At 38.0% G+C, this 24,305-nt stretch overlaps 2 protein-coding genes across 11 annotated transcripts in view; both read right to left on the bottom strand.

Moving 5' to 3' along the window:
• The window catches only part of Egfr (epidermal growth factor receptor), a 56,930-nt gene extending 52,192 nt beyond the window's left edge, over nucleotides 1-4,738 (bottom strand). Inside the window, exon 1 of one of the 2 annotated variants that reach the window (XM_066734301.1) lies at nucleotides 4,157-4,248. Coding sequence is in view for 1 of the 2 variants with exons in the window: in XM_066734302.1 (XP_066590399.1) it covers nucleotides 4,157-4,238 (82 nt within the window). In the remaining variant the exon portion in view is untranslated. Of the gene's footprint in view, nucleotides 1-4,156 lie in introns of both variants that reach the window. The other variant, XM_066734302.1, reaches the window with a different exon arrangement.
• A 592-nt stretch (nucleotides 4,739-5,330) lies between these two features.
• Nucleotides 5,331-22,827, bottom strand: MESK2 (misexpression suppressor of KSR 2). Of its 9 annotated transcripts, none has more exons than XM_066734303.1 (10): nucleotides 22,429-22,827; nucleotides 20,191-20,515; nucleotides 19,518-19,571; nucleotides 14,193-14,392; nucleotides 13,992-14,112; nucleotides 13,341-13,629; nucleotides 12,330-12,599; nucleotides 11,591-11,675; nucleotides 9,439-9,483; nucleotides 5,331-8,495 (listed from the first exon to the last, which is right to left on the bottom strand). In XM_066734303.1, the coding sequence occupies exons 2-10, from the start codon at nucleotides 20,403-20,405 to the stop codon at nucleotides 8,350-8,352; spliced, it is 1,425 nt and encodes a 474-aa protein (XP_066590400.1). In that variant the 5' UTR covers nucleotides 20,406-20,515; nucleotides 22,429-22,827; the 3' UTR covers nucleotides 5,331-8,349. The 9 variants fall into 9 exon arrangements, 8 of the variants coding, with proteins under 8 accessions (XP_066590400.1, XP_066590401.1, XP_066590403.1 ...); XM_066734304.1 differs by lacking the exon at nucleotides 22,429-22,827 and adding an exon at nucleotides 21,453-22,385; XR_010823302.1 differs by having other exon boundaries at nucleotides 8,355-8,495; nucleotides 9,361-9,483; nucleotides 22,429-22,825.
• Nucleotides 22,828-24,305: the final 1,478 nt, after the last annotated feature.

Genomic DNA, 24,305 nt, shown 5'->3' on the forward strand with positions numbered 1-24,305 from the left:
TATATAGACTATATACACACCATTATATACCAAGGCTTTAGGAGTCCACTTAAAGAATGGTATGCAGCGGAGTCAACCCTATGACAATTCTTAGGTACAAAGTCAATCGTTCATTCAATCATGCTGCTGATTCTCGCATTGTGTCATCCGTGTATAATGATGACGAATCTCCGAGGCTTCGAATTGAGACTATAATTGCTATTTCAGAGCAGTGCAATGATTTCTGGTATGGTCCGAAGAAGACTCGTACGAAAATCGATAAATGGTTGCATTTTTCTCATGGTTGGAGCTGCCTGCGAGACTCTCGTGAGCTGTCCAGAAGAAGAAACGGCATCCCGGCATTGAATTCCAGCCCAATACGAACGCCCCCCTCATCAACCTCAATTAAACTCCACCGTCTCGCACTTGTGCTCACTTCGCACCCGTCCGAGGAGGACAGAGTTCTCTTGGTGTTAAGTCACTGTAATGTACTACTCTATATATATATGACGTATTATCGTTGCACGCCCGAGCTTCTTCAGCTTCTTCAGCATCCTCCCCCTCGCTGCTCTTCCTCGCGCATTTTCAATGAGCTTCTTGTTCCTCGGACTTACGAAGAATCTTAGCGCTGTGAAAAAAGATGTAGAAGCGGAACTTTTTGTAATTGGAGTTGATTTTAGGAGTTAATAAGTAGTTTTGTTGCATTTCTCGCTTTGGTACAGGATGTAACCTTGGGTTATGGCTTTATGTTTGATGGATTTTCTTCGGGTGATGTTTAACTGCGTCCGGAACGTGAGTGATATTCTTGTTTGGTCCCACGAAAGGAATCTTTGACTGTCCCTTTCTTTTTCAGGGCTTTCTTAGTCAATGGATCAACAGCGACATTGAAATTATGAATGCTCGTAAGGAAGAGATTACAAATCCTTTCCTGCTAGTGACCCTACAATCGTGACCATGCTCCTTGAGATCGACAAGCGTCAGATGTGTCTCTGAATATCGTCTAGAGGATTATGGTACGCAATGTGTCAGTGAACTTTCATATATTGTAATTAGTGATGGTTGGTGTAATTATTTTGTGAATGTTTTTTGTGCTTTGGGAATAGATATGTAAATATTGGAGGAAAATTGTTATAAAGATAATACAAATTCTTGTTTACTAATGACCTTCGAGTGATGACCAAGTTTCTTTATATCAACGGTATGAGATATATTTTTAAATATTGTAATAATAATATTATTATATATACACAGAGTACCAGTGAACTTTGATATATACTGTAATGAATAATAATTCGTGTAATAATTTATTAAATATTTTTGTTGCATTGAATAAAGCTGCGTAACAAATAGATAGGAGTCTCGGATTTTCATTCTTCCGTAAAATTCCTCGAGTCATTCTAGGTTAGCCATGAGTTTTGGCAGTAAGGTCCCAAGAGCTCTTCGTGGAAGAAAGGTGAACCATGAATGAACAAAACTGGCCACCCCCGTTAAGACCTTCCCAGCAGGGATCCCTTTTTCCTCGTGAGGCAAACGAACTGGATATTATCCACTATTTTCGAGCAACGTTGCCACATTTTCGTGCAACGTTTTCAAATTCTCTCTCTCTCTCTCTCTCTCTCTCTCTCTCTCTCTCTCTCTATTTATCTTTTGGTATCCAGTAAGAAAATAGAAGGTGTTTTATATGCACAATATATATAAATTAAAAGAACAGAGAGACTACAATTAATTTTCTATTTAAAGTTACGCTGTGTGTCAAACAATGCAGATGTTACAAAATTTGCTATTCAAATGCGATATTAATATACCTACTATATTATATCTATATATAGATACTGAATCAAGGAGTTGCATCACGAATTAGTGGAAAAAAGCAAAAATATAAAGTTGGAGGTGTACAAGAATGAAGATAAAGAGGAGGGGCAAGAGTGGCTGGTAGAAACTACAAGAATGAGTTCCTCGCGTTTTCTTAAAAGATATTTTCTTTTTTTATAAAATTTGAGATCTAAAAACCACAACATTAATAATAAAAATATCACACCTACGAAATAAATAACGACAATCATAGAATAATACGAAGAACCTTTAGCACGAGCAATGTCGAAAAAATCAAAAATATAAAAGTTGAAGGTGTACAAGGATGAAGACGAGTTGTAGGATGAGAAGTAGGAGTAAGAGGGAGGAGGGTGAGGGGAGGGGGGGGGGGGAGTGGCTGGTAGTAAGTATAAGAATGAGTTCCCTCGCGTTCTTAAGGCTGACTTTCCTCTTTTCTCTCTTTATTCCACGTTACAACGGCACAGAGGGGAGTGGTAGCCAGCCAAGCATAAACCGAGCCTCGAATCAAACTCGACTCTATCCAAGTTACACTCGAGACTATTTGTACTCGCGAGGAATAAAATCTGCGCTCGATCGTGGACTCGCACGCTAATTTTCCTTCGCGGTTCCAGCGAGTCTCGGCCCCAAACGCTCCAAATCGAGTCGTCATCGGTTCCCACGAATCGGTATAGGGAGTCGCGAAAAAGAACGCGGGTCAATACCACTTGAACCGATGCTCGTGATGACGATTCTAATGACGGCCGATGACGCAGCGTTCACCCCGCGCGAATCGCCTTACGCCGCGAGATTATACAATCGTCAAAGCACTCCGAGTATAAATTGATTTGGAAAATTAATTGAGAACGTAGCGATTCGTTGTAGGAACGTTCGTACGAACAATTTGTGTGTAGAGTTCTTATCGTGGTACTTGGGGGAAAAATTAATTCATTTTTATAAATCCTTGCATCGAGCAGTCACGATGAAATAATTTATTTAGATTTAATTAAAGAAAATGTTTAATTCAAATGAAATTTAAATCAAAGTCTATTATTATCATGTTAATAATTTCAATGTGACTATTCAGTGTGAGGATTAACTTGAATCAAATAAAAATTGTCTCAGTGCAGATTCAGGAATCGCAATATGTATTATCAAAACACTTAAGGTATAAATGAATTTGGAAAATAAATTAGGAGCGTAGCGATTCGTTTTAAAAACATTTGTACGACCAATTGGAGTCAAGTTATTATTGTGATACAATAAAAAAATACTTAATTTTAATAAATCCTTGCATCGAGTGGTCCCAATGATTAATTTACTTAGTTTTAATTTAAAAAATATATATTCTATTCAAGTGGAATTTAATCCATTTAAGTTAAAGCTTTTTATTATCAAAAGTGAATAGTTCCAATGGGACTGTTCAGTGTAAGGATTAATTCAAATAAAATAAATTTTTTCTCAGTACAGGGACTTAGGAATCGTGATATATATGAATATCATCAAATCACTTAAAGTATAAATTGATTTGGAAAATTAATTAAAAACGTTGCGATTCGTTGTAATAACGTCTGTACAACCAGTTTGAGTTAAGTTTCTAACGTGGTAGGCTTAGTGATCGTGAGATATAATACCATCGGCCTGGATTCCCCATAGCAGACGTTTTAACAGTGTACGTCTAAATATGGTCTAAATCAATCTTTCAAGACATACGCGCGTACATATATATAAAACAATGTACCTATATAGGTTTATTTATATACATACTATTTTTTAACAATTGTCAAGTGTTTTTGTTTGCAAGCCGGCTGTAACGGCGCAGCTCCTTCCTACTTTTGCTTATCAGTGATTAAACAGATTCTTAATAGAAACGCGATAAACCAGGTTCTTTATCTGCAGTGATAACTCGAAGCCAAAGACTTGCTGAAGTGCACAGGTATACACAGTATATATATAACTACCTGTAGAAAAGGCTAGACCGTATATATAGCAATGGTTTGCAACTCGGTACCGTTAAACAAACTCTACTATACATTATTTACTTTATACAATATATACGTATGGGTTTCTATATAAGAAACTAATCATTATAACATTATTGAGAAATAAGTACTCCGAACGCAGGTGTGATTCACATTTTTTGTTGTCATGTATATATACCAGTAGCACTTTTTTAAATTGCATCCGTTCTAAAAGTTAACGTCCTTGCTTTGGTTCGATCGTTTAGAACCTTTCTTTCCGAAGGACGTTACGCGACGTGGATCAACATTTCTCGTTCAATCTCGTATTACACGTAGGTTTCTCGTGATAAGCTTCGGAGGTCGTTAGCAAGATGACAGAAAAAGAGAATAGAAGGAAAAAAACCCACCTCTTTCCTCGATGACGTCGGCCTCCTGCAAAGGAGCCAGCATCAGGAGCAAGTAAATCCCCAGAACCTTAACGACTCCCATTTTTATCCTGGCCTTGGGAATCCTGCATAAACTCCTCTGGCACCTCACCAATGCATATTCACCACACTTGTACACACCGTGCACACGATTTGCATTCACTGATTCACACTGTCAAGCTTTACCGTGGAAATTGGGTGGAAAAGAGAAACTTGCGATTCTTTAATGTTATATTTATATACACGTATACATAGAATAAAAATTGGTTGTTTTCGGAGATAATAGCAATGTATCGAACAAACTGTTTATATAGTATAATCCATGATGAGTCTCGTAGACCGATAGTTTTCACCAAAGACCAATGAATGGGTCTGTTCAATCGCGATAATTTTCACTTTATCCTCAGCACAGTGCATCCCGCATCGTGAAAGGTTCCGATTGTTTTTCTCGCTCAACCTGCGATTCCGAGGGTTTCTTGGGCAAACACGGGAAATAAACAAAGAGTAAAAAGAAAGGTGTTGACCGTAGACCACCTTGACGGGCTTTCCAGTGGACAGCCTTACTCCCACGCTGGTCGGCTCAAGAATACGCGCGCTTGTCAAAGACGAAGGCTCGTTTCAAGCGCCTCCGACAGTCGGCGCTGAGCTCGCGTACACGAGGATCCACGAAGATTACCGAGGATCCCCGAGGAAACGATCCGCGGAGGCCCAACGCGCACTGCGATATACATATGTATTATATACTCGTAAAACCACACCTTACCTTTCCAAAGATTCTCCTATTCAAGCCAGCTTCAATTCTCTCGAGAATCCCGTTGCAACGTTCATTAAGTATTTCTCTCATGAGTTATTGTTATTATTATTATTATTATTATTATATTGTATCTCGTTCCAGAGTACGATGCGAATTTTAAAAAGTAGAAACGTCCACAGAGAAAGATACCCAAGCAGATTTCGAGAAACCAGTCGTAAAGCGAGTAGAGTGGCGTGTTCGTGGAAGCAGCTAGAATTGATTAGCGATATTGAGTGGTATAGAGTATCTTCCATAGTCTCCCTTATTACCATTGCTCAGCTAGAAATAAGCTGACTCAATATTGTACGGGGAACAAGTTGAGGGGATTCGATAAGGAGTGTAATTAAATTGATGATTAAAGCATTCTCATTTTTAAACTTCATTTATTTATTATAAATAACAATTGATGTATAGTAGGTGCGTACGTGTTTAATCTGTGTATAGTTTTGTATGTGTTCAAGCTCCGTCTACGTATATGTTTGCGCACAGTACTGCAACTGCTTTATTCTATCTAGTACATTGTTTTACGTTCCTTTGCCTTCCCCTTACGCGTGAAAGTGAAAATCTCTTTCTCTTTCAAATCGAGTAGATACGCACACGCACACGCGCAATCGAACTGAGATTTTTCGTTACACTCGGGAGACTTTTTTCGTTTCGTCCCTTTCGGACACTCCACCGGAGAATGTAAATATTTTCGTTTAGAACCAGCAAGAGCAATTATCATTGGTTATTGCGAAAGTATACAGGTTTAGACACTTATACGACACGTTTTAGATATATGTGTATATATATATATATATGTGTGTGTATGTATAATACGTAAAAATTCATGTATCTTGGGGGACAAATTCGAGGAATCCGAGTTTTCCTACAGGACCTCTTCGATCGCGAAAAGAAAGAGATTTTCGAAGAGGTTCTGTGTAAAAATTGAGATCCTTCTGAATAACGAGACGAAACGTAAACCAATTCCTATTCCAGGTGTGCGTCAAACTCACTCTCGCAGTATACAGAATTCCTAAAAGTTGTTATTTTACAGTGATTTTGAACCAAAACACAGTGACGTATCACATGTATATACAGGGGTTATAAGATTGTTCCTTAGCTGTAAAAGAGCAATTTCTGGCAACTCTGGACCAGTATACGTATAATCGAGTGTGTCGATATGTTAGTTAGAATTTTACAAAGATTTCTCACACGCGAATAAAGATAGAAAAAGTTCGTGTCGAAAAACTTGGTCTGACGGAGTATACCGAATCTGACGAAAGGTGATTTGGAAAGGAAGGGACGAGTTGTGATGGATCTCGCGTTGTCTCTCTCTCATCTCTCTTCGCCTTGTGGCTCCTCCTCGATCTCGCGCATGCGCATTGATCTAGCGTAAGACTAATTCGCGAGAGCTTCTATAGATAGTTTTGTAATCGACACACGGCACAATAATCGTTTTAATATGTATATTGTATATAGTGTATACTTAGTAGCTATATATAATAGTAGTACAGTATTATCCCAAAACCAAACTTCCACTACCCCTCGAGTCTCGTTGAACTTGCGAAAAATTCGGAATTATCCCTCGATATGTAGATTATATACGTCATCAATGGTTGTAAATGCCATTTAATCAATGTAAAAACCATAAATCCTTAAAAATAATAATTATCCAAACGGTAGGTTACAACCTTTGGCTTATCAAGAGCGAATCGAAAAATGGCTGTGTTGGATAGAATCGGCGGAAGTGGGGGGGAGGGGGGGGGGGAGGGGTGATTGAGATAAAGGGGCATTTGCGAAGTTCCCGGAATCAAGCTGGAAAAATCCAAGGTTCGATTTGTGTGCAGATTGCGTTTGTTTTATCGCGAGAATATTCAGACTTGGCTATTATCGCCATAAACGTAGCACTCCATATAGCACACTCGACTGAAAGTTCTCTTATAGGGCATCTTTCAGTTATCCAATTGACTAAAATATGTCTAAAAGATGTCTTTAAGTCACTTAGTGTTGTATGGGATACTGTACTTTGCTGCGTCACACGTCGGTGAAGGGTCGCGAGAAGCGTGGAGAATTTGGGGGTCATTTATTCACATAGAAAACTAAAGGCGGTGAAACTTTGGAAAACTACGTTAGACTTCGCGTTGCAGGCACGTCTTATCATATCACGCTAGAGGCTTCAAAAGCCTGCTTAAATTAAGAGGTACCAAATCAGGTTTCAGTTGCATCTTACTCAACTTTTTTGTTATTGCTACCTAACCTCCAAATAACCTCTAAATTCGTTATTGATTTTTCGATCGTTTTTATTCCTTGCTTTTTATATAACTTTTCTTTCTTTCTCAGTGAAATATCGCGCAAGAAAAAGCGTAAAACGCTATTAAGAGAGCACGAACAAAGAATCAAAGAATTTTTTTCTAAAATTACCCCAAAATCGCGATTCGACTAAGAATGTCTCTCTCTCTGTCGTACTTATTCATGTACTTTCAGTGAAACTTTGACTCTTGTGGATATGCTCGATGATTTTGAATGATCCAATTATTTTAGAAGCTTTCACACCTAACAGCTTTTGTTTGCCTAACACTTGTTGTCGTTTTTTTTTATTTAGAAACATGTAAAGCAATAGTGCACGCTTCGCTACCGTGCTCTTATCAACTTCCATCTATTTTTAACGTTTATTTGATTATTTATTTAATTATTTTTTTCTAGCTTTCTCCTGCAATATTACCTCGGATCAACGCGTGTCAATTATTTGTCCTTGAACAAGCGGCAAAAGCTCTCTTCGTTGCATCTATATAAGTTTTTTTTAACAGACGAACTAAAGATATTTCGACTTTAGTTTAGCTCGATCCACACTAATAAATTCGTATAAATAATTTAACTATTTTTTGTAGCTTCTTCCTGCAATATTTATTTAACAAATTTTTATAGCTTTCTCCTGCAATAATTCCCCAGATCAATGCGTGCCAATTAAGAATCCTCGAACAAGCGGCAAAAGCTCTCTTCGTTGCATCTACATAAATTTTCCTCTTATCAAACTCGAACTAAAAATATTTTAACCTGAATTCCTCTCGAATAATCGTGCTGGATCCTCACTGATCAATTTGCACAAATAATTTATATAATAATAACATTACCACTGAATTCTCTTAAAGAATGCTTAAAATTAATAAAAAATCTTAGAAAAATTCCAATGAAACAAAACTAATTCCTTCGACCTCTCTATAAAAATAAAAGCAGAAGAAAGAGAATCGAACAAAGCGATGGAAAGAAACAACTGTTGAATTAGAACCAACGTTCATCGTTGGATCGACAACCGATTTCCTGGTTATCCCACGTAGACTTCGGCCTTGAAAATAATTGAAATCTTGGTGCCTCTGAAGAAGGTTTCCGGATACACATCCTCTTAACAAACCACTGCTTCGGATATAGGATTTTCAGTGATGTGAATGATTGCGGTAGGCCAATCCAATTTTCTTCCACAGACGTGATTCAGTCCTTCGAGGGAGGCTAGCCTATAGTCAGCCATTCTTAACGGTGAGAGTGGTGCCACTGCAATGAAAAGTCGATAAAACTCATTAATTCCTCGTTGAGCCTCCTCCTTAATTTCTTCGACCCAAATGACGTGAAATTTATTTCTATCTCATGTATGTTTATATACCTATATATATGTATGTTTCTGTTAAGAATGAAAATACACGCGCTTAATGGTCGAACGGTCAACGTACCGATCGACGAGCTTATTATTGATGTGTACGTTGCTAAACTCGAGCAAGCAAAAAACATGCAAATTGAAACGAGAGAAAAGTGTGTACTGTTAGTGAATTGCTGTGTATATACGTGGAAGAAAACGCATTGTGGGTATAATAGCACATTTTTTCTACAATTCTACTGTCGAGGTGCGAGATCCTGTTAATGATTCGTGTACAACCTGCCACGAAAGATCGACACGCTGCTATGTGGAAAAATTGCAAAGTTATTGAGAAAAGATCTGCAGCCTGCGAAAATGAAGATTCCTGTTTTATTTACGGCCGCTAAAGTCACTTACCGACTATCGATACATTCAAACGTTATATATGTATACTGTTTTCTCTCCCTGTGTACGCGTTAAAAGAACCACTCGATCGATAAAAAAATTTCCCTCGCACTGAAGAAATTATTTTTTCAGAGAAACACTTCTTAATCATAATAAATATGTATATATAGTGTAGATAATTAAAAAATCGAGTTAATATTTCAAGAGGTGGTTAGAAGGCATACCAGGAAGGGTTGTATTTGCACTTGCAGAGTTGCAAACGAGTTAGTGGAATTTTAGAACGACCGGATCGGTCCCCAAACACCAATTACATCTTCCCAAATGTTGCGTTAATTTTGGACAGTCTGAGACTTTCCTTTGAAAAGTTGAATTCCGACTTACTCAACGTTTAGACGTTTGGCCTTATCGGCCAACTGCGCGTTCGACTCCTTGCAGCCTTCAATTCCTAATTACATTTACCTTCGGGTGTTGTCGGTGTCACGGGCTTCCGCGAAGATTTCACCACTAAAACGCAGAAAAGAAGAAAATTTCTTAAACAGCTGCTGGCACCACTCAACGTCATTGCTTTCGCTGACTTTACTCTCTCTCTCTATATATATATATATATATATATATATATAACAGCTGGTGCATTAAATTTAAATTTCTGTGCACCAACCAGCAAAAATAAATTTAAGCATATATATATATACATAAAAAATTCGCACTGTAAACAAACTAAATAGCGCTAAACAATTTTCTCTTGCTCAAAATACGCTCAATTTACATATTGCATAAAAAAAAATAAATAAATTAACGCAAGCTTTAACACGGACGCTACAAAAACTCATTTTTTACTTTGCTCTTTTCTCTGTGCACTACGAAGCGCAAAAAATAGCCAAGAAGCACAATAAATCTCAACGAATTTTTTTATAACATAGTATATATATAGTACTATACATACCACTCGATCGATCCGAGAGACGCGTGAGAGAGAAATAAAGGCGCAAAGTCGATCAGCAAGAATTTTCTTTTCCGTCAATTGCCTCTCAACTCTCAACACTCTTTTTCAAGTATTACAAATTAAAAATTATATATTTTTTTGTAAGACGTAGGGACGAATTCAATGGGATCTTTTTTCAATCTTCTTTTTATTTATCATCTCGTGCCAACGATTTCCAGCGGATAAAGGTACATGATCGAGAGAACACTTATGAATCTCGCTGAAACTAGCGAACTGAAAATGCTCGTGTAGCTTTTTCCTCCTTCATCTATATAGTATACATATACGTAGAATTGATTCGTGTGAGTAACCTACGAACCGGCTCGAGATACACGTGTTAGTGTGACACGTGCCACTCGACTACACAATATTTCCAAAGAGAATTCTTAGCATGAGCAACAATGACAACGATGCGTTTGGTTATATATATATACATATATATAACAATAAATTAATAACAATCTCGTGTACTCGAGTAGCCCTCGCAAACATTCGCTACGTAAATTTAATATAAAAAAATGAAGAAGCGGTCGACCGTGACTCGTCTGACGAGACCCAGTAACCCTAAATGAAATTCAATTGTTTCGGTCCAATCTCAAGGTCATCCAACGCGACAATACAGAGACATTGACGTCTTCAACGAGGAATCCGGAAATCCATTGAATTTCATCCACGAATCCTTCCCACGAAACTCTTCCGGCTGATTTCAGCGCTAATCATACAAAGCCAAGTGTCTAGTGATAAGTGATAGTGTGTTTTCTGTCACGAAGAAGCCAAACGGACCATCGAGCTCCGTTTCTCGATTTTTACCAGCTCTTTTAATTTTCATGCCACTCGACGCGTCGCAGAAAGTACAAACCGAACCTTGGCCTTGATTCTATATATAGTATAGAAATTAAGATTTAAACCGACAGGAAAATCTGTGCCAATCATTTGCCTGGATCGTGAGTACTTAATGCGATTTGCATAGCCTAATCAGCAAAATGCTGTGAAAACCAACTAACTAAGATTACAAGCTCAATCTTCGTTGCCTGCAATTTTCTACGCTCAACCGTGAATCGATCGCGTTTTATTTGAATTGCCTCATTGAATTCGCACTGCCATTTGCTAATTCACCTAAGTTCATTCTGTTTATAATAAATAATACACAGAGTATCGACTAGACTACCATCTCATAGGCCAAACATTACTTGTAGCGAAAGCTAATTTATTATCGACAGAGTAAACTTAATGCATGAGTAAAGTTCTCCAAACATTCATGAAAAGCTTCTTTTTCTTCACACTTTTTTATTTAAAAGTTTTCGTCGACAGGAACCTACGTGACCATCTGCTTTATTGGGATTTTTTGGTGTATATATATATGTTTGTTTATATATATATATATATATATATGTATAATTGAGAGAGTTTCCAATGAGTTTTTGGTTCACCAGTAATTTCAGCCAGGAGACGGTCACGCGTGAATTCCTGCGTTGTAACGTGATGCGTGCTGCAGTGTACGTAATGTTCTTTTCTTGTTACTTTTTCTTTTTCTTTCGGAGGTTTTCTCTTTGATTATCAGTGAAATTCGGTCTCGTAATTTTTGGATTATTAGTTTCTAAGGTGTAGCTCGCGCCGGCGCTCACTTACCATATCCTTCTCCTTGAAGAAACAGTCGGAAGGCCTCGCTTACTTTACCGGGCTGCTCCTCCAGCACCATTCCGCAGTCTGAGATCTGATGAATAATTTTGTAATGTTATTGTTCGATCGATAATGAATTTATTGTTCTTTTATATATTGGTAAAAACTCTGTAAAATATTTCTGTAGAAATGACAAAGGTCCTGAGGAATTTTGTATCACGCGACTGTTATTGTAAATTTATATTTATTTAGAAATAATTTTGATATAATTATTGATATGTCTTTCTTATGCAGAACTGTGCAAATTTTGTAACGTTAAAAGTGGAGAACTTTTTAACTGACGGTTTGTTATTATAAAGCTACGCGTTTAATTTAATTAATCAATTTTATTGTAATAATTGTTAAATCTTTGTTAAATAGAGCTGTGTAAATTTGTAACGTCAAAAGTGGATTATTTTTTAACTGATGATTATATTATTGTAAAGATACGTGTTTAAATTAATTAATAAATTTCCCTCTAACAATTATTAAATTGTTCTTCCACAACTCTCTGTAATTTCATAACGAATGTCGTTGTGAAATTACATTTTTAAATAAATAACAATGTAGCAATATTATTTATTAAACTGTTCTTCTACAAGCCTGTGTAAATTTACAACGTCGGACGTGGATTACAAATTTGCCCACGACCATCGTTGTAACTCTCTAAAAATGTTTTTCAGAGCGTAAAGTAATGAGGAAAACAGACCTTCATCCAGGAACTGTTTGTTGGATCGAGACGACCGTTTAACGTAACGGTGTCGTCGACGTGAGGACTGAGAGCACCAGTGATGTTCATGACGGGTACCCCAAGGGTAAGTCCTTCCTTCTTGCGCGTTGGATCCAGCTCTCTCGTGATGTTCAGGTCCGTACGACGAACGTAACTGTCGATAAACAATGCCAGATTCGTCGGATTCACTCGACGCTCGAAGTAATTTTTGTACACCTGCACCAGATCGTGATTTCTCTCCTCCGTGCCCTAAAAAAGTCCCAGAGTAGTTTTTTAAACTCGTAATGCAAGTTTGAGAATAGAGTAATTCGATTGGAAAGTTGGACAGAATTTTTTTATTATTCGAACACTCGATAGAATTTTATGACAAACACGTTGAGCTACAAACGTGAAGGAAATACTGAGAACACTTTTCTTGAGATATAAATTTTTAAATTCGTTTAAATTAGAGCCAGGTGCTTTTTAAAACTAGTAACGTTATTTTTAAATATATTGCGATGTCCATAAGAATTATTCTATACTATTTTTAATTTGGTTCATATTGAATGAATCGTAGAATTATTTTTGTAGATTATCGATCTAAGGGATTTAAAGCTAAACAGAGTTTTGTGTAACTCGAAAAATATTAGCAAAGTAAAGACAAGTTATTAAGCTCTTATAAAATTTTGTTATATTATTAATATTTACTAAACTAGTTAGCAATTTAAACAGAATCTTTGCTCAAGTATATTCTATATAACTCTGCAAATATTGACAATATTAACAAGTTACTTAAGACTTTTCTCCTGAGGCTTAACCATTCTACCTAAACCTAGCATTTTGGCAATCTCGAATCAAACACTTTTTTTAAAAAAACGATCAAATTTATAAAATTATAACGTAATAAGATTACCAAGCCTCTCGTGTAAACAAAAATTAAATGAGTTCAAATCACTATAATTTCTTTGACATCCTCTCTTATCAATAATCCAAAAATAAGATAAACATTACCCTGCCAAAATGATGCCACATGAGGTATTCGAGAACACCCTGAGTCATGCCTTGCGACCTGAGATGGCGAACGTTTAATTTTTGGTAGCCCCACTCGATCCATCCAGCTTGCGTGGATACGCAGTTGATAAGGCAAAGGGCGTTGACCTTTTGATGATGTGCCAACGCGAATCTCGCCAGGATATTAGCCCCAGCACCGACTCCAAAACCGATCACTGATTTCAGACTGAAATGGCCAAGAACGAACAACAGCTGTTCCGCCAACTCATCCATGGACGGATAAACGTAGCTGAAAAAAATGAAAAACTAATTATTCCAACAGGATTAAAACTGATTCCCCTCCCATTATCCTCGTCACAAAACCATTCAAGGAATATCTCATCGATTCCACGATTGCTGAATCCATTTAGGAATCTTCTACTCAAACTTAGTTATCGATTATCACAACGATGAAGATATTGACAAACTAATTACGTTAAGATCGAGTCCGTACAACTGCACGAGTTATCGTTAATCGAAGCAAAGCTCGCTGAGTCTTTGATCAAAGTAAACAATTCCTGCTTACTCTTCAGCTCGTACAATTGCACGAGTTAACGTTAATCGAAGCAAAGCTTGCTGAGTCTTTAATCAAAGTAAACATTTCTTGCTTACTCTTCTGGTAACGTGGATGCACCTTCTTCTTGTCCAGGTGCGTTCACGTGATAGACGCAGAAATTTTCGAGAAGGACTCGCATGTCGATGTAGTTGAAGAATGCCTGGAAGCTCGAAATATCTGAAAGAATATTGTAAAAATTAATAAAAAAATTAGCAAAGAATTTTTACTGCATAAAGTAAGTGCACCAAAGTACTCACAATTAAGGCCTAGATCATGGTAAGTGAGAATTGCTGGCTTAGCTCGATTTCCTTGTACAGCAACCAGTAAACTTCCTTTGTCAGTTTCCACTCTCTCCTCTCGTACAGAACCATCGTCCCTCGACAGGTATCTCAATGCAGGAAATTGCAATTGAATGTTCTTCAGCTCGATGTCGTCCATGCTATCTGAGGGCATCGTGCTAAACAAGAATTTGTCTGTTTTATCACCTTTGACCTTCATTGACGTAAGTCTGAAGATTTATTCTTTTGTCAATTTTATTTCAACTTTAGTCTAGTCTTAAGGAGTATAATCAGATTTTTTATTTTTTTTTAAATACGATTTTCGAGAAACTCGAGTAATATTAAAACATTTATTAAATAATAAGAATATTTTATATACATAGTAAACTGTCTTATACGTTAACTAGACAAACTTATAATGGAGATAGTTTTCTCCTTTACAAGATGGAGGACTAACGCGTAACGTGATTTCGGTTCAATTTTAGTCAGAGCCCTTAACGAGTATCATCAGATTTTCAAATTTTCTTAAAATACAATTATCGAGAGAGAAGCACCAGTAATACAAAACCTTGTATTAAATAATTATAATAATAAGAATATTGTATATATCAAACCACCTTATACGTTATCCAGACAAACTGATAACAGAGATAGTTTCCCCCTCAAAATTGATTTACGAGAGAGAAGACCAACCATATAACGTGATTTCGGTCCAATTTTAATAATTCCTTAAAGAGCATCATCAGGTTTTAAAATTTTCTTAAAACACAATTCTCCAAAAGAGAAACTCTGATAATACAAAAATTTGTATTGAATCATTAAAATAATAAGAATATTGTATATATCAAACCACCTTATACGTTAACCAGACAAACCGATAACAGAGATAGTTTCCCCTTCAAAATTGATTTACAAGAGAAGCGTAAGTACAAAGACTAACGCGTAACGCGATTTCGCTACAATTGCTTCAATTTTCCTGGAAAGTGGCTACCATATGCACTTGATTTTCTGCTCTAGCGTTGTGACCCAATTCGTTTTAGTGAGAAAACGCGAGGGTTGGGTCCCGAAGCTGAGCTCCCAGCAATTTTACAGTAGACTCGGACGAGGAATTCTGGAATATCGTTCGTAATCTTCCACTTTAAGGTTTTTAGCGTCCCAACGAAAGACAAATACCTGAAATAGATCCGAGTGCACTCGTAGAGACGAATGTACCTCAGACGGCGTCGCGACGCCTGCCGTCGACGATCGATACGCTGTAAAAGCGGAATTGCCATGAAACGAGCGAGGAGTTATAAAATGGCCATTCGAAATTTACATATATATGTATATATGTAAACCGGAAGTTATGTCTTTTACAACTCGTCAAAGCTAAAAGTTTCCAGCTTGAGCCAAATATTTTTCACTTGGAGATATATATATATATATATATAAGAGGATTGTTTTTAAATTCTAATTTTTTAGATTAATAACAAATTGGTAATTATTTATTTGTTTCCTCCAATATCAAATTCAATTGCAGGTTTATCCTCGTAAATCTAATTTGTCACGTTTCCTTTCCTTCCCGTGTTACATATATACCTGTCTCGATGGGGTATACATGTATATACAGAGTCACTCGAATGTATAAGCAGATTTTCCATCTCTACTTCTAATGAGAAACATGGGTTCCACTGGAAATTTCATCAAATCCCAAGAAATCGTGTATGGAACGAGTGCAAGGCTTTTCCAGTTCTCTGATGCTATTTGCTTACTGGTAATGCATATATAGTATTCTTTCGGAACGAGTCGATATAAATTGCAGGGGATATAGTTCAATCGCTGAGGAATTCTTGCAGGAATGTGGGGAAAGGAGAATTCCTCCATCGCAGCAATTCTACACTACCTCATACAAATCGCAATCTTCGAAGATCCTGACTCTAAATTAGATTTTCAATTCTTGTGACATTACAGAAATTCTGGGGTTCTGCTTTTTTTTGATAATGTTGATATATAGAGAAGAAGGAAGGTTGGTGAACAAAGTTACTTCCGGTATTTTTTAATGATGCTTGATGATATAGAGAATGGATAAATTTGACGATGAATTGCTTTAGGAACTTCAATTTCTTTTGATATATACTGAAAAACATTTAGATTTCTGCTTTTTGAATAATATTGATATATAAAGTAGAAGGAAGGATGATGAATAAAGTAACATCCGGTATTTCCTAACGACACCTCGCACCATATAGATAAATCAATTTAATGATGGATCGCTTTATGAGCCTTGACTATTTTGATACGTATTAGAACAATTCTACATTTCTACTTTTCGCACAATATATATACGTCACAAAAGGAAGGATGATGAATTAAATAACATCCGGTATTCTCAACGACGTCTCATGCTACCTAAGAGAAAAAAATTCAATAATGAACCGCGTGATGAACTCTAAGAACGAGGTCATCCAACTTAACTTTATTATCCCCGTACCTTTTCAGACTTTTACCTCATCCTCTTAACATTTCATTTAATTAACTTTCCAAGCACGTTTAATCTACGCGTGATATCCCGTATCTTCAACGCGTCACTCTGATACTTCCGGCGTCACTGTGACGGTCGCAATAATTTTCACAAAAAATATGATTGAGGGAAAATTAGACTCGACCTTACAATATAAATATTAATTTAGAATCTTTTATGAGTCTTTCAATCTTTACAGTTGAGTTGAGAGAATACATCCGATACTTTGACACACGATACATGCTTCGTGTCCTTTTTATATCGATTTATTGACTGAAGCTTCGTAAACCGAAGCTGCTGGCAGAGTCTCCTGTTACAAAAGAGTATTGCAAAAATTCTGGATCTAAGAATGAGTTCAAATTATCTGGGATGAACATTCATTTTGGTATATTGAAAATTGTAGAAAATGCATTGTGTTAAATAAAAGCAGATCAGTGTTAAATAAAACGTGTTTTTAATATTAGGTACATTACTGAAACTTCATTAACCGAAGCTGTTGTCAAAATCTCGTGTTACAAAAGAGTATTGAAAAATTCTGGATCTAAGAATGAATTCAAATTATCTGGGATGAACATTCATTTTGGTATATTGAAAATTGTAGAAAATGCATTGTTAAAATAAAAGCAGATCAGTGTTAAATATAAATGTGTTTTCAATATAGAATACATTATTTTCCATGATCAAACTTGCATCCTTATGCATCAATATAGCTATATATTCATTCCATGCAGATATTTCAATCCGAATGCAACCAACTGCATAGCAACTGTCCATTATTACCTTGGGTCTCCATCATGGCAGATTCACACAGCATGTCACTGGACCTTTCTTTTCTACTCTGGGGACTGCTCACACATTTTTCATTACTTCGCACTACACTGGCTCAAACTAGTATTCAATGGCTTTGTAAGGGCTATTCTCATTGTTCTGTGTGTGGGTGTGTGCAAGTAAGCATATATAGAGAAGTTTAAGTGCCTGAGAAATGAGCGATACTCTGTTGCACAAGAGAGGATTGTGCAAGATATTCTAAATAATTCGTGTAATGAATTTACTAATTAAAAGAATGTTTGAAATAGCTCGAATTCCTGAAGCAGAGGACTGACCAGGGCAAGGTTTTATTATTATATTTGATATTTCTGATCTAGCCTGAAAAAGTGTCTATTTTCATAAAAACTAATCGCCGATGCACAGGAGATTTTATTTTAAATAATTCGTGTAATGAATTTACTAATTTAAAAAGATATAAAATATCACGAATTCCTGATTTAGAGGACAAATCAGAACAAAATTTTATTATCACATTCAATATCTTTGATCCTCTCTGGAAAAAAGCTTCCATTACCACAAGAATCAATCATCGAGATCCGAGTATCAATGAAATAAAGCTCTTTGCACAAGCTCTTCCGCATTTATTTTAGGACATAAAAAGGGTTTAAGGTCGGCGAAATATACGATTCACTATAATTGGCGAATTGCCAAATATCGTTAGGCGAATTTCCGAGGAAAGTGGAGCAAAGCTGGAGACACGACAAGTCGAAACGACGGTATCTTAACGTTGACGTAAGACTTTCTCATCCTCTTTTTTTTTATCCTTGCAAAATCTCCGGGAAAAAATCTGATAGATATTTTTTATTTTTCTCATTCACCGTACATTTTAAAATTATTTTTACCAAATTGATAAATAACGTTTTCCAAAATGGCGACTGGTACAACAGAGCTAACTCATTCCACGTGTAAATCGATTAGGTTTTCACGATGAGGAGACTCGACAGACATTTAGTAGCAAAAAGATAATGAAGAAGAAGACCAAGAAGAGTATCTGCATAATGCATATAAGCGTTTCACTGGATAAAATCACATTCTTTCTTGAGATCTTAATGGTCGCCAATTATAGACTTGTTTTCGTTACTGACTCTTCATCTATATATATAATATATATATATATATTTATATATACTGATCACTTTAAATCATTTAAATATACAAGGCTCTCTCGAAGCTTTGTTAAATTAACATTTATGTCTTAATCGATGCTACATCCACATTGTAGGTTGATGAGGAGAACAGGACTCGACTCGCATTGTGCACGCGAGCAAAAATGGTTGGACAGGTTTTTGCTGAATTCAGCCTATCGATTGAAAAATATGACACACTCGAGTATGAAGCTAGGATTCTATCTACGTGCTCTGTCAACATGCTTTTTCTCTCTGGCAACTCTATCGACCCTGTTTTTGAGTCGGAGAGTAATTATGCCTCGGGAAAGAACAATAATCGTGTTACTCCTAATAGCACCTGCGGCAAAGGGGTCAGTGTCGGTCTTGCACGAGGTAAAAAATTCTTTCTTCCTTCCCCCGGTTATTTGATTAGACTCTCTGTGTATTTATGTACCTATTTTAATGGTCTGATGAGAGTTGGAGTTACTACGAAAAGAGTCGATTGTAACTATAGTTTTGTGCTGAGGTAAGCAACATTGTTTTTTCTTTTCCGGTCATTACATTAAAATATGTACGTATTTGTGTAACTATTGGAATGGTCTAACTATAGAGATGTGTATATAAATTAATTTTGGAGCAACTATATATGGAAAAAGTCAACTATAATTTTAGTTTTGCACGAGGTAAAAAAATCGTTTCTTTTCCGATTACTTCCTTAGATTCTACATACATCTATATATACCCACTAAAATACTCTAACGATGACAAGTGTGTAAAATTAATGATTTTAGAGCCACTACAAAAAAGTCAACCCTATCCTAAACTAAAACTTTCAATTCGATAATAGTTTTCTGGCATATAGCAACTTACCCCAAAAGAGCAGATTCCTCAGGAGCTGCGGCGGTCGGCATGTTGTTTCTGTTCCTAGAACAAAATGCCCGCGAATAATCACACTCGGCCAGCCCTAACGGCTTGCACCATCGTCAATCAGTGGCTCGAGGGAGGAGGCTACAGTTTGACGAACATTTTCGCAAGAGACAATGAGTAGCTTGAAACTGAGCAACTGAAGCGTTACGGGCAGAACAAGGAGGGACCAAGAAGCGAAGCGACAAGCCAAGGACGAGAATAAACGAGTGCTAAAAGCATGCAAGAGAGGAAGAAGCTACTGTGGAAGGTATATAGTATACACACACGTTGAGCAAAGTACAGGTTGCACGATATGCAGCTTACCTCGTGGCCTGCTTTCCCCCAGCCGATCAATAGTCACCGGACAAGCCCTTCTTTAACACCAAATCACCTCGATAAATCCAAAATCAAGCAAGCCTCTTACCTTCCCCAGCAAAGCGTTTATGGATCAATGATAAATCACCGGAGGGACTGTGATTAAAAAGTTAAGGATTATTTTGCAAAGAAAGATTAGTCGAACGGTGCGAAATGTGCGAGAGTCCAGCGCGGGGCTTTTGCGTGAATCCCTACCTGGCAACCTGTTGGTAGTTGGTTAGTCTTCCATGAAGGGGGATTAGGGTGGCTCATGGGGAATTACCTCGATACGATGGAGATACTCTCCCGACGGTCTACGATCAGTGGCTCCTTCTTCCTGATCTCGACCTTGGGCGCCGCGAAGCTGAAAGCCTTCTTCACGCTCTCGAGGACGCTCTGTCCGGTGCTCTGAGTTTGATCGACGATGGTCGTGCTCTTGTAGACATCCTCGCCCAGGTCACCGAGGGACCTGTACGATGCGCCCATACCTGCCGGCATGGCGCTATTTCCGATCCTTCCACTCCTCAATGACTTCCTCTTTGCCACACCAGGACCTTAAGCTTCCTGGTGAACGCTGCTGCTGCCCCTGGCGTTCTTGAGCTGCGAAGCTGATCGTTCCAGAAGCGTTTCGTATACGTCAACAAGGCAAACGAACGGGCAAAGGAAGAAAAGAGAGAAAAACTCAGATAAAGAAACAATATTCTGTTCCTGGAACGCTCGGGACGTCCCCCTCTGTTTATGTTTACATCGCGGAGTTCTTATAGCGCGTACTCGCAGAGCGAACTGTAATGTCGTTCCAATCTCGTTCAAATATTCTCTGCCCCTCACTTTCTTTTTCCACGTCAATGCCAATTTTTGCTAGTGGACTTTTCCTTCTTGGACTCTTGCCAGAAATTTAACAAGATTGTTACGTCTATTTTTGCGGTATAAGAACTCGGGATTTTTACCGGGGAAGCAACGTCCCGAGTTTTCCTTGCGAATTTTATGGGAGAAAGAAACAAGGTGCGTTTTTTCGTGTTCCTGGCTACATGCAATATAAATTAGGCTTTGTATTGGCTAAATCATGCGTGGCACATGCCATTCGCAAGTGTGAGAACTGTTTTCAAAGTGCTTTTGTGTTTAAGGTTCGCATAAGCTGTAGATATAATCACGAAGAAATTGGACATTGAACATAGTACATGTATATATACATATAACACGTATACGTCATTTTTATTTCACAATTACTGGCACGCACATGCAGCAGCTTTTTACGTATAATTAATGTATGTATGTGTGTTTTTATGTGTGTGCTGTTGCACCAAAACACACATTGCTTCTGTCGACTTCTGTCGAGCGCAAATTCAAAGAGTATTTTTCGTTTAAAAATCTATCATTATTATGGGGATGTGGTCCAGGTTTCCCGTTTCAATCGTCACATAAACAGATCAGTTTCAAAAGCTGTATATATATGCATATAACTGATTCGGGAGCATAGTGGAATATTTAACTGAGAATTAAGACTACGTAATTCGTCGTATAACAAATATAAATTATATTACGAACAACGGTTTATGAATTTGGTAATCGGTTGAACTGGTCAGTTTTCTACGCCCATGGAAGCCACGAAAGGATCGAGTAGCGAGTCAGCTGGGTCGCGACTACACATACACGTATACGTATGTATTGGTAACTGGAAAATCGATCTCCAGGAGCTTCTAAAACGAAACGCGATCGCTTTTGCGGGACGACGCGAATTTCAACGAATTACCAACACGTCAGAAGGAACGGACCTCTCTCCACTCTCTGTCCTCGTACAGCGAGCAGTACCTATACATGTAATTGTGTGGAGGTCGTGTATTGATTTTCCGCGTAGAAAACTCGCGTGGAACATATCGGGGTTAACGCGATCTCGCTATGATTGTTATCGAACCGTGGACGTTTAAAAAGGGCCACTCGTTATTCATCGAACGTCCTGCTAACGTAAAACTTCACTCGTTACTCGGCACAGTGGAAAATTAAAAATTCTAGGTTATACTGCATTACGCTGAGAGGATGACGTATTCGAGATAAAGGGAAAATGGCGATTATTTTCCGCAAGAGGGAACAGATCGATCTAGCGTTACGCGACCTTCGTCCGTAGTCCCGCATAGGATAATTAATTTATTACGTCCGCTTATCCAATGTGTGCGTAGGTTATGGCATGCAGGGAAGGGACGATGGAACGCAGCGCGTTAGAGAGGATAAGTGTACGTAGTAGGAACGGAGAGAGAGAGAGAGAGAGAGAGAGAGACCAGGCAAAACAAGACAAGACATGACAAGAAAACAAGACGCGAATGTGTGCATTGAGCGCGAGGCGAGAGCGTGTTGCCCAGGCCAAGCCATCGTTGTAGCCAGGCCAGGCTAGAAAGGCACACAGAGAGCTATGCGCGCACGGCGGAAAGAGCAACGGGGCGAGTGGCGACAGCACAACCGACGTCGGATCGATCGCCGTTCAAGAAAACTCTTTCGAACTCAACAACGTCTTCTCCACGAGACTCACCTCGTCTTGCACGCTCCCCTCTCAGTAATCTTCCTACCGAAGAGAACTTGCAGCTTTTCTTTTGCTCCCCGATTCGTGTCACGCGCTTCTCCCCACCTCACCCCCCCACCTCACCTCTTATTGGTCAGTACTCACGTCAACGTGCGCACAACGATTTTAACGAGTTACCCAACGAGCCTCGACAAGAATGAATCTTCGATCGAGCCTCCTCACACCGATCAACCCCAATTTCTTTGGCTCCCTTCTTCTTCCTACTTTGCAATTCCAATTGGATTTTCCTGCACTTTACGAATTATTTCAGAGTGCGCGAGACTGCTGCGAAAAACCTTGCGTTTCCAAAGTCACCGAGCGACTACTAACTAAGCACACCATTGGTCTTAGTCTTCGTTCGAGACTGGTCAATGGGAATGCGCGCCAGATGTGCGCAGTGCACTCCGGATCGATCCGCTTTCACTGACAAACTGTCGACATCTGGCTTACCAAGTTACCAAGCTGTGATCACGCAATTCGAACGACTCGGAGTCTCGGAAGGAAACGGTTTTGCCAGTGGTGAAGTTTTGGTCTAACCCCTCGAGAGGGAGACGTCGTTCGAGTTTATTACTCTCTGACACGGTAGGGTACTGTGTTATCTACCGTAGATAAAAATATTTGTAGGGTAAGAAGAAATCAAATTATTCAATTTGAAAGTAGATAGGCTTGTGTTGCAGTTATCCGAGAAGCTCAGAGTCTGGGTCGATGGAATCCATTCAAACTCTTGAGCAGTTCCTGCAAAATAAAGGTGACAGTTGAACACGAAAGAAGATTTACGTCTGCGTAAAACACTGGGGGAATACCCCGAACACCTGATCTCCCTCCTGAGGTATTTAGTTTCCCAAACGGTGTATATCTAAACAAGAATGTCATAGCTTGTGAAAAAATTTTCTGAGAATAAGATAATGTAATTTCTAATAGTGAATATTTGAAGAAGAAATATCTCGAGTTAGAAGAGCTAGATTTAATATTAATACACAATTTGGTTCTGCGTCTCACAACTCTGCTTATATTCTCATGTATATGTGCGAAATCTAATATTTATATGAACGTCGAGCGGGAATACAAATGGCTATAATGTACTCCATTCCCGTCTTTTCGTAAAACTCTCCATATATACATATATGTATATGCCATCGCACTGACGTCTGGTGAAAACTTTTGGAAACTTTGATGGGGGCATTTGGACTAGCAGAGTTTCCTTATTGTACAGGGCTTATCGGTAAACTATTTTTTTATTTATTTCTCCTTGAGAAGTGTTTCGGAATGAAATTTTGGGTAGACTTTGCAAACAGTTTAAAAGCAAATTAGTATACAGTTAACGAAAGAGATGTCTAAGCATCGTGGAAAATTTGCATATTTCCAGAGCGAATTACAGGCTTAATCGGTGACACGGGTTAAAAGTAGCTTACAACAGTGCTGTATATTTATAAGGTTATTATCATGATCTCCTCCCAGTTGGTCGCGAACAACTGCTGAAATTCTTGAGTCGCGGTCGCCTAGGCTCCTCTTTGAACTTTCCTATTACCATTTTGAGTGGTTCCATGCAAGCGACTCACCTGCCGAAAAGCCCAAGATAGCCCAACTTTCATATCCAACCAATCACGAGCCGAGCAAAATTAAAATTTCTCTCGCGACCGTTTCTTACTTTGCATTTCTCCAACTTCATTCGTAAAAACAACGAAAGAAATTTTCCTCACTCAACATATTCCCACCAGCTCAATTTCCCTGTAAAATTTAATTTTATCATATCTACATTAATTCCATTAAAAAATTGTTGGTTCTTTTATTTGTGAGAAAGATAATCGTGGTAATTTGATATAAATATATCGTTTTACACAGATGTG

Source organism: Prorops nasuta, unplaced genomic scaffold (genome assembly GCF_024137725.1).
Source record: "Prorops nasuta isolate Cenicafe-Biocafe unplaced genomic scaffold, Cenicafe_Pnas_1.2 PNAS00011, whole genome shotgun sequence".
Classification (NCBI taxonomy): Eukaryota; Metazoa; Arthropoda; class Insecta; order Hymenoptera; family Bethylidae; genus Prorops; species Prorops nasuta.